This window comes from Manacus vitellinus, unplaced genomic scaffold (assembly GCF_001715985.3).
Source record: "Manacus vitellinus isolate BGI_N305 unplaced genomic scaffold, ASM171598v3 scaffold_22_pilon, whole genome shotgun sequence".
Lineage (NCBI taxonomy): Eukaryota > Metazoa > Chordata > Aves > Passeriformes > Pipridae > Manacus > Manacus vitellinus.
Genome location: NW_021939632.1, coordinates 9004455 through 9014897, shown reverse-complemented (window position 1 = coordinate 9014897; position 10443 = coordinate 9004455). Strand labels below are relative to the sequence as shown.

The window sequence follows — 10443 nt, the reverse complement described above, 5'->3', positions numbered from 1 at the left end:
TGGAGACCGGACACAGCTCTCGGGGGTGGTCTCGGGCTCGGGGCTGGGCCCAGCTGGACTCAGGGAGCGAGCCCTGGGTGTTAGGCTCAGGGAGAGGCCCCTAGGCATCTTTGGGGAGGGTACACCTGTCCTTGCACTCCTGTCTACCGGGGATTGCCCGATTTGTGGCCCACTGGAGGCACAGCAAAAAGGAGCCAGTGTTGAGATCCCCAGTTCATGCCCTGCCTGGGGACTGGCACTGCAGGCTGGCCCCCAAAATCCCATCAGGCCTCTGGGTTGTCTCTGTTTTAAAGCTCTTTCTTCTGTTTCAGAGTGAGAGGCTGTCCTGGCCAGCACCAAGGCAGTGCCCGGGGGCACTGAGTGCAGCAGTGACTGTCTTTGAGGGTGCCAGCAGGGAGATGGAGGCCCTGTGCTCGGAGCTGCTCCTGCCCACACCAGGAGAGGCAAGAGCTGTGGGAAGCCCTGGTGCGGCCAGCTCCGGTCTGGCTGGGACACCCCCGCTGACTGCCAGCCAGGACTTGCTGCTGGCAGAGGCATCAATGCCTGGGGAAGGGGCTCACGCTGAAGGAAGCAATGTAGAAATATTCATCGAGACAGTGGCTGGCAATGTAACGCTGAGCAATGAGGCCAGTACCACAGGTATGGGGTGCAAGGAGGGCAGCATGGGCCCAGTGACACTCAGCAGAGGGAGAGAGGTCTGGCCAGGGCCCCTGTCCCTTCCAGCCAGCACCTTAGGGACACCAGGTGCCCTCGTGTCTCTGACCTCATGTGCATCACCAGTCTGGTGCCACCATTGAGTGCAGACCTGGCACAAGGTTGGGATTTGGATGGGGAGAGTGGCTGTCAGTAGGGACCAGGTGGAGATCTCCTGGGAATGGGGCCAAGCCAGCCTCACATCTCTGCGTGCCTCAAAGGTGCAAAAGGACAGACCTGGTCATCGTGGTCACCAGGGTGGTGGTGTTCCCTTTCTTATGGGACATATCCTGGGATATCCTGGGCAGGGGGTGGGCTGTGGTTCCCAAAATATAATTTGTGGCAACGGGGGTTTATTCTCCTTGTCCAGAGCTGGAACTGAACCACCAGTCCCACACTCTGGGCCTGGTGAAAGCCCTTTCTAATGCTCGCCCCTTGCTCTCTGCAGAGGTTCTGGTCAAAGTGGTGGAGCTGTACTTCTGCGAGAGGTGTGGCCAGAGCTTCCCAGAGGCCTCCCTGCTGTCCCAGCACCAGTGCCTGCTGCTGGCCCCTCCTGGGCACCTGGAACTCCCTGGGGCACTGCTGACTTCTGTCAGCGAGGACCAGAGCGAGCCAGGGGGCTCAGAGCTGCCTGGAGCTGGCACACAGGAAGGCTCTGCTCCTGAGCGCCTGCTGTGCCCCATCTGCCGGGAGGCGTTCACGCAGCCTGCCCAGCTCAAGGAGCACTTCAAGACCCACCGTGCCCCACCAGGAGCCCTGCCCTGCCCAGAGAGAGGCTGCCACTTCACCACGGAGGACCGCAAGCAACTGCGCAGTCACCTGCGCCACCTGCACGGGGCCTCGCCTGTGTCGTGCACCTGCCGGGCCTGCCCGCTGCTCTTCCCCAGCCGCCCAGCCATGGAGCAGCACCACCGGACACACTTCCCCTTCCACTGTGGCCACTGCGACTTTGTCACAGCCAGTGCCAAGCTCTTCTGGCAGCACAAGAAGGGCCACACCACAGAGCCCCCGTCCAAGATGCCCGAAACAGGTGGCCCCTGCAGTTCAGAGCCCCACAGCCTTGAGCAGTGCTGCATCCTACCATCAGGTATGGCTGGGTGTGGCGCTGGGGGCTGTGGCTGTTGCAGAGGCTGACTGTGTCCGTGCATCCCAGTTAAAACTGGGAGGAGTTGGGGGGCAAGGTTGGAGGGCTGGGAACCCTGCATTCCTTCCTCCCTGCACAGCACAGTTTGTGCCCTCATCTCAGCCAGGAGGTTTTCCTGTATGGGGGTGGTGGGGACAGAGTGGTCCCTCTTTCCTTCAGCGTGATGATCTCTGTCTTTCCCCACTGAAGCAGCAGCAGAAGAGCAGGAGGAGGCAGGAAATTGCCACCCTGGCTGGGAAGCCAGCACAGCAGAAGCCAGGCCAGCAAACCCTGCAGGTACCGAGGACAACTCCTTGAAGGGGCAGAAGGCATCAGCTGGAGAAGAGGATTCAGACAGCGGTGGGGATGAATCGCAGGAGGAGGATGGCGAGAGCCCCTGTGAAGCCGAGGCCAAAGAGGATGGGAAGGCAGCTCCTGAGAAAGGCAGAATGCCACAGGCACACCACTTCAAAGGTGGAATGCAGGGCCCTACCAGGAGCTGCTCAGGCTTTGTGTTATGAACAAGCAGCACAGCTTTGGGGCTGGTGTGGAAGTATGGGCCAGGCTCATGGGGCCTGGGGGTCCTGTGCCATCCAGTAACCCCACATCTCCTGCATGTACCAGTGCACTGTTCCCCTGACCTCTACCCAAGCAAATCTGTCCCTTCTTTTTCCTGTTCACACCCACTGTCAGGTTTAGGCAAAGGTCTGCCTGCATTTGGGGGTCAGGGGCACATGGGCAGGCCTGATATAGGCTGTGCTTTGCCAGCGTTGAGCTGAAAAGAGCTCACCAGGAAGTGTGCTGGTGACTTGAGGTGGTGACAGTCCCTCTGAGTAGGTGGCTGCTGTGCAACCACACGTGTATAAGCCTTCACCCCGGTACAGCTGGATCAGGGACAGAACATTTGTCTGTGCTCTCCATCTTTTTCCTACTGATTGCTCTCCCTCCTCTGCTCCTCCAGGGGATGTTGCAGAGGGCTCCGAGTACCTCTACAAAACCCACATGTGCCCTGAATGTAAGCGGTGCTTCAAGAAGCGGACGCACCTGGTGGAGCACCTCCACCTGCACTTCCCTGACCCCAGCCTGCAGTGCCCCAACTGCCACAAGTACTTCACCAGCAAGAGCAAACTGAAGATCCACATGATGCGGGAGACAGGCGAGAAGGCCCATCGCTGCCCGCTCTGCCACTACAGCTCGGTGGAGAAGAACGCCCTCAACCGCCACATGGCCAGTATGCACGAGGACATCTCCAACTTCTACTCTGATGTTTACTCCTGCCCTGTCTGCGAAGAGAAGTTTCGGCTCAGCCAGGCCCTCAAAGAGCACTTGAAGACTCACAAAGCCGAACCCAAGAGGCTGAGCTGCTTCCAGGGAGGCTGCGACTACTGTGTGGAGGACCGGAAGGAGTTTGTCCGTCACCTCAAGGATGCTCATGGCATCAAGGCAGTGGAGTGCAAATACCACGCCTGCTCACTGCTCTTTGGCACAGCTGAGGCCATGGAGGCTCACCGGAAAACCCACTACGCCTTCCACTGCCAGCAGTGCGACTTCATCTGCTCCAACAAGCACGTTTTCCGCAAGCATAAGAAGCAGGGGCACCCAGGCAGTGAGCAGCTCCAGTGCAGCTTCTGCCCCTACGCCACTTTCAACCCCGTGGAGTTTCATGACCACGTGGGCAAGATGCACGCCAACGAGAAGATCCACAAGTGCACCGAGTGTGCCTTCGCCACTGCGCACAAGCGGGTGCTCATCCGGCACATGCTGTTGCACACTGGTGGGTGTCCGCTGCAGGAGTCCCAAGAGCCAAGCTGAGATGGGGGTGGTGTCCTGTCCTGGGTCTGGGTAGGCAGGGAGGGCTGGGTCAGGGCTCCTGGGTCCCACCACTGGCTCTACCACCCTAGTGTCACTTGACTGAAGTTGTGGCATGTTCCCACCCCTCCTGTCACCCCCAGCTCCTGCTGAGCTTGTTTCCCTGCCATGCTGCTTTATTTGGCTGTCATGCTGAAAGTATTCATGTGTTGCATATAGGAGAGAAACCTCACAAGTGTGAGCTCTGCGACTTCACCTGCCGGGATGTGAGCTACCTGTCCAAGCACATGCTGACCCACTCCAACGACAAGAACTTCATGTGCACCGAATGTGGGTACATCACCAAGTGGAAGCACTACCTGAACGTCCACATGCGCAAGCACACCGGAGATCTCCGGTAAGACCCCCTGCTCTACTGCCCTGTCAGCTTAGTCAGGGCTCCCCAAATCCTGCTCCTGTTACCATAAATCGGCAAATAAGAGACCCCGAAGACTCGATTTGTGAGCATTAGGAGGCAAGAATTCCTTTATTACCAGCGCTGGACGCACAGGATAGCTCCTCTTAAGTGTGTGTGTGCCCTGCTCTTGTTTAGCATAGCTAATATTTACTTACAGTTTTACATATTCATCAAGTGTCTTACATATTCACTACTTTTCTCAGAAAGTTCATGCATATGTTAATCAGCTCTAAGTTCTTCAGAAGTCCTCATTGGGTTACTAGGGGGTCTTCTGCTGGTCTCTGGTGGTTATTTGAAGCATGAACTTCACTTGAACTTGTCCATTGACCATGCACATTTATAGCTTGTAATAGAGCACCTTTGTTCAGCATCTGTTATCAAAAATTAGATACTTATGTTACAACTACTCTAGCTGAAAGCATCCAGAAACTTGCTTATTTTGCAGCTACCCTGAGAGAAGCTTAGTTTGTAAAGGCCCATGGAAAATTACAGAACAACGGAGAATACTGCTCTCACTCCAGGGGTCTGCTTCTCCAGGCTGCATTTTGTGCCAGACTCTCTCATGCCTGGTATAGCCTGCTCTGTCTGGAACATAAGAAATCTGGCCTTTGAGCTTGCAGGTTGTTGCCAGCATGGTGCTGTGGAAGCAAAGCTATTTTTGGTGTCTCCATGCCACCGAGGAGGTGTATTACCTCAGAGGTGCAGCTCTGCCCTTGGGTTCATGGGCTCTGCTGATGTTTGTGAGCCAAGGCTCACTTGAGCATGTTCAAGAATGCCAAATTGTCAACTCCTTTGGGTCTAGCTTGCCTCCAGGGATGCTGGAGTGCTGTTGGTACATTTGTGGGGGTGACACGTTCACTGTATGGAATACCTCGGGGAATATAACCCCGCAGGCTGGGGGTATAAAGCACCGCAGTGCCAAGGGCTGCAGCAGGGAGGAATTGCCTGTGGTAAGAGCTGCCTGGATGCCAAAGGTCAGATCTGGCAAACCCAGCAGTACTCCTTCCCCGTTATTCTGGGATGGGGAGGGAGAGCTCAGCATGCCTGATGGAGCTCAGCCTGTCCCGGCTCCTCATGCTGCCTGACCAATTCTACTTGTCCCCACAGGTACCAGTGCAACCAGTGCTCATACCGCTGTCACCGTGCTGACCAGCTGAGCAGCCACAAGCTGCGGCACCAGGGCAAAAGTCTGATCTGCGAGGTGTGCGGCTTCGCCTGCAAGCGCAAGTATGAGCTGCAGAAGCATATGCAGGCAAAGCACTCACAGAACTACCAGGTGCCCATCTTCCAGTGCCAGTACTGCACCTACCAGACCAAGTACAAGCAGGCGCTGCTGAACCATGAGAACTGCAAGCACACCAAGCAGAAGGAGTTTCGCTGTGCCCTCTGTTCGTACTGCACCTTCAGCAACACCAGCCTCTTCTTCCACAAGCGTAAGATTCATGGCTACGTTCCTGGTGACAAGGACTGGCTGGAAAACTATGCCAGCAAGGAGTTGGAGATCAGTTCGTCTGAGGCACTCTTCAGCTACGAGCTTGGCACAGCCCTGAATGTGGATGCCAGTTCCCCCCTTGCTGGCAAGGAGCAGTGGGCAAGGGCGAAGCCATCGCAGCTGGAGTCCCAGGGAGAAGAGGGCTGCCAGCAAGTGTTTGTGGTACCTCTCCTTGGGCAGGATCCTGCTCCACGAGAGAGCAGTGGTGAGGCAGAGAGAGGTGTGAGCGAGGGGGAGCAGAGCTGTCCGACTGCTGGCAATGCCCTGGAAGATGACTGCGTGCAAGGAGACACTGCCACAGGCTCAGCTGAGCTCAGTGTTTCTCAGGATGTGGCAGAGAGCTGCACCTTGCACTTGGAAGCACTGAATGTCTCATCTGACCACCTCCTAGTGCACTTGACTGGAGATGCCTGTGTGACACAGCCAGAGAGCATGGAAATGATGTCCTGCAAGGAGCCTTCCACAGCCTTTGAGATGCTGGGTTCCCAGGATGACCTTGTCTTGGAGAACAGTGGCAATACACTTGAAGAAACCCCAGACTTTGAAGAAGAGGAAGTAGATGTACGGGAAGATGATGTGGTGAGACTGAAGCACAGTGTAGTGGCAGGAGACAGCCAGGGAAAAGACACTCTAAGGCAGGCAGTGGACCACCTTGAGAGGTCATGCTCAGACCACCACAAGCTGGTGGCAGACACTGAGGTGAGAGGGACCAGCCAAGCCAAGCTGCCAGAGGCCTGGCTCAGTGTGCTGAAGACACCTGAGCAAGGCCACCCACCTGTCCCAGAGGAGGTGGTCACCTCAAATGGCAATGCCAGGGGTGGCTCAGAGTCCGTGCTGAAGGCTCTCCGGAAGCAGGACAAGGAGCAGGCAGAGACGCTGGTGCTGGAGGGCAGGGTGCAGATGCTGGTGGTGCAGTCGGAGAGCCAGGTCTTTAAGTGTGAGAAGTGCTCTTACATTACGCGGAAGGAGAAGTCCATGTCTCTGCACTCCAAAGCCAGCTGCCAGAGACGCCGGGCCCCGCTTGTGTGTCACGAGTGCGGCGCCAGCTTTAAGCAGCAACGGGGGCTCAACACTCACCTCCTCAAGAAGTGCCCAGTTCTCCTGAAGAACAACAAGATCCTCAAACCAGCCAGCCAGGAGTCACCTGGATTGTGCCAATCTGCTGACCAGCCTGGTGATAATGGTACAGAAACAGGGGAGAGTGAGAAGGGACACTCAGAGGAGTTCGGGCATGCTGAGAGCCCTTGGGAAGCTGAACTGCTGCCTGATAAAAAACAGGCAGAAGGCAGTCCTTTGGCTGGAGAACAGGCATCAGGCTGTCTTGCCCCTGAGAAATCCCTGCCGGGTGACAGCATAAAGGTAGCAGAAGAGCCTCCCCAGCAAGGGGATGGACCTGAGCCAGATGGAGCTGCTGATCCCTCCCAGCCTGGGAAACCCTTAGAGAAATACCGGCTGGAGGGAGGGAAGCTGCACTGCAACGCCTGCTCCTTCGTGTGCTCCCGTGTCTCCACCATCACCTCCCACGTGGAGGATGGCTGCCGGAACCTGGAGCAGTTCTGGTGCTCCCTGTGTCCTGAGGCCTTCCGCTCCCAGCGGGCCCTCAAAAGCCACTGTGCTGAGAAGCACATCATGCATCCCAAGGAGGACAGATCCCAAAGCACCGAGCTCCCTGAGGGGGACCTAGCCAGTGTTGAAACAGGCCAGCCCAGTAAGCTCCCACTGGATGCGGCCCCTTCAAAAGCCACCCTGCCCAAGAGGAGGCGTTTCTCCTGTCCCAACTGCCCTTTCACCTGCCACCAGGAACGGGCCATGAAGACGCACAAGAAGAGGGGCTGCGTGACCCTGGGTGAGTTCCGCTGTGCCTCCTGCCCCTTTACTTCCAAGGTGGCTAAAGCCCTGCAGCTGCACCGCAGGCTGCACCGCAAGCACTACAGCAAGCGACCGCAGCTGCAGTGCCGCCAGTGCGAGTTCACCTGCAAGCAGGCCCGCTGCCTGCGGCAGCACGTCCGCATCAAGCACGAGGGGGTGAAGCCGCACAAGTGCCGCTACTGCGAGTTCAGCACCACGCGGCGCTACCGCCTCGAGGCCCACCAGTCCCTGCACACCGGCGTGGGGCGCATCGCCTGCGGCATCTGCAGCCAGACCTTCGGCACCAACTCCAAGCTGCGCATCCACCGCCTGCGGGTGCACGAGAAGACACCCACCCACTTCTGCCCGCTCTGCGACTACAGCAGCTACCTGCAGAATGACATCACCCGCCACGTCAACAGCTGCCACCATGGCGAGCTCAACTTCGCCTGCTCCCGCTGTGAGGCTCGCTTCAGCTCCGAGACGGCCCTCAAGCAGCATGTCCTGCGGCGGCACGAGGAGAAGGTGTCCTATGGCTGTCCACGCTGTGGCTTCATGTGTCACAGCGAGGCCACGCTCAAGTGCCACGTGCAGAAGCAGCACCCGCACCTCGAGTGCAGCACCTGCAAGGAGACTTTTGCCACCCGGGAGGCACTGGAGGAGCACAAGACGCAGCATTTCAGCCACCGCTGTGAGCTGTGCAGCTTTGCAGCCAAGGAGCGGCAGCAGCTGGTGCGGCATTATATGGAGAGCCATGAGCCAGCCTCCCCCCAGGACAAACCCCTGCACTGCCCCTTCTGCGACTTCACCTGCCGCCACCAGCTTGTCTTTGACCAGCACATGAAGGGCCACGGGGGCACCCGCTTGTACAAGTGCTCGGACTGCGAATACACCACCAAGAACAGGCAGAAGATCACGTGGCACATCCGCATCCACACGGGTGAGAAGCCCTACAAGTGCCACCTCTGTAAATATGCCTGCGCCGACCCCTCACGTCTCAAGGTGAGAGCTCTGCTTCGGAATGTATCCTACTGTATCTACATGACTAGAGGGGCATCCAGACATGGGGATTTGGGGAAGAAGTTCCCAAGGGGAGGTTTTATCCTCTGTCCTCTTCAGTGGCTCACACAATAGTAAGAAGCGAGTGGATAAAACTTGTATAAAAATATGTTTCTTCCCTGCTGTTGCGGTTTAAAGAGAAGGGGGATTTGTAACAAAGCAAGAAGGCAGGCAGCTGTCCAAGTTCACTCCTTTTCCTGATGACATCTCTGTCTTTCTCTGGGTGCATCCTTGCACCACTTGAAGCCAAGTTAGGCTGCTTGCTGGCTTTAGCATGCTCTGTGATGCCAGTTAGACATGGTCCAGTAAAACCTCAGCTTCCTTGCAAGCAGATCATGATCTTGCTATATATGATTAGCATCCTAATGCGTGGTAAAGGGCCTTCCCTAGAACAGGAAGGCCAGGCATGGGGCGATGGAGGGAAAATAGTCTGATTTTGCTAAAATAAATACTGACTTTTTTAATGATCAGGCTGAGCTGGAGCCCCCTGGGGCCACCTGGGTGAGGCTGTGCTCAACTCAGGGCTAGCTCGAGTTGGGTTTTAACCCAGACTTTGTCTTAAATAACAAACTGGGGAGCAAAGCCTGTGCCATCCACAGGCTGGGACAGAGCAGCTCAGCAGTATGGGCTTCTCATCCCAATCCTGCTATGGATCGCCCTTGCCCATAGCCTGACAGGCAAGCCCACAGCCCTCCTTGCCCCATGCAGTTGGAGATGCCAGAGCTGTCTTTGAGCCCTTCACTGGCATCCCAGAGCCCTACACATTCCCAGGGCAGCGGATGTGGTCTCATCCTGACCCCACCCTCCTGCCCTGTGCCCAGTATCACATGCGGATCCACAAGGAAGAGCGGAAATATCTCTGCCCCGACTGTGGCTACAAGTGCAAGTGGGTGAACCAGCTCAAGTACCACATGACGAAGCACACGGGTGAGTGCTGCTAATGGGGACAGGCCGTGGAGCACCAGGGAGGGTGTTGGGGCTGCAGGGACCCCAGTTCCCTGCTTCTTTTGCTACCAGTGGCCCAGCTGGAGGCAGGGGAGGACCCCCAACATTTGGAGGTCAGCACATTCTCCTATGCCAGTGGGCTGGGGACAGTGCCCTCAGGTGGGAGGGAAGTTGGAGTGGTGCAGACCCCAGTCACTATTTGGTGCCTTGGAAAGGGGAAGTCTTGGTGTGCCTGCTGACACAGTGGGGTGTAGGGCAAAGTCCCTGGGAACTGATGCTGTATTGCGGGGAGAGTGAGACCCGTGGAATGGAGAGCACTGTGCCCCCATTCCGGTGCCATCCCTTTCCCTGTCACCACAGGCCTGAAGCCATACCGCTGTGATGAGTGCGAGTACTGCACCAACCGTGCGGATGCCCTGCGGGTTCACAAGGAGACACGGCACCAGGAGGCCCGTTCCTTCATCTGTGAGCAGTGTGGCAAGGCCTTCAAGACCCGCTTCCTCCTCAAGACCCACCTGAAGAAGCACAGTGAGGAGAAGCCCTATGTTTGCAATGCCTGCGGGCGAGCTTTCCGCTGGGCGGCCGGCCTGCGCCACCACTACCTGACCCACACCAACGAGCACCCCTTCTTCTGCCGCTACTGCCCCTACAAGGCCAAGCAGAAGTTCCAGGTCATCAAACACATCCAGCGGCATCACCCTGAGCATGGGGCTGTTGACCCAAGCCAGGGGGTGGGAAAGGACCCCAGCACACACACTGTCCACCTTCATGCTGTGCAGAGGGAAACACAGGCCAAGGGGCTGCCCAGGATGGAGCAGGAAGGAGGATGCCCTGTGGAGAAGGATGGCACATTGCTGTGAGGCTGAGTCCTGACTGCTTTAAGGCGCTGGTGGCACAGGCCTTCTGCAGAGATGTATGTGTGTGTATAGGCATATATGTATATGGGTTGTAAAATATGTGACTGTATAAAAGGAATCACTCAGCTCCTTTTAATATTGTTTCTTGGGGCTGTTTGGA

At 57.0% G+C, this 10443-nt stretch overlaps 1 protein-coding gene across 1 annotated transcript; it reads left to right on the top strand.

Moving 5' to 3' along the window:
* Positions 1-281: 281 nt before the first annotated feature.
* On the top strand, positions 282-10419 carry ZNF142 (zinc finger protein 142). The gene is made up of 8 exons (XM_029959814.1): positions 282-639; positions 1142-1780; positions 2030-2290; positions 2778-3590; positions 3845-4022; positions 5190-8424; positions 9303-9408; positions 9787-10419. The coding sequence occupies exons 1-8, from the start codon at positions 399-401 to the stop codon at positions 10284-10286; spliced, it is 5973 nt and encodes a 1990-aa protein (XP_029815674.1). The 5' UTR covers positions 282-398; the 3' UTR covers positions 10287-10419.
* The last annotated feature ends 24 nt before the right edge of the window (positions 10420-10443 follow it).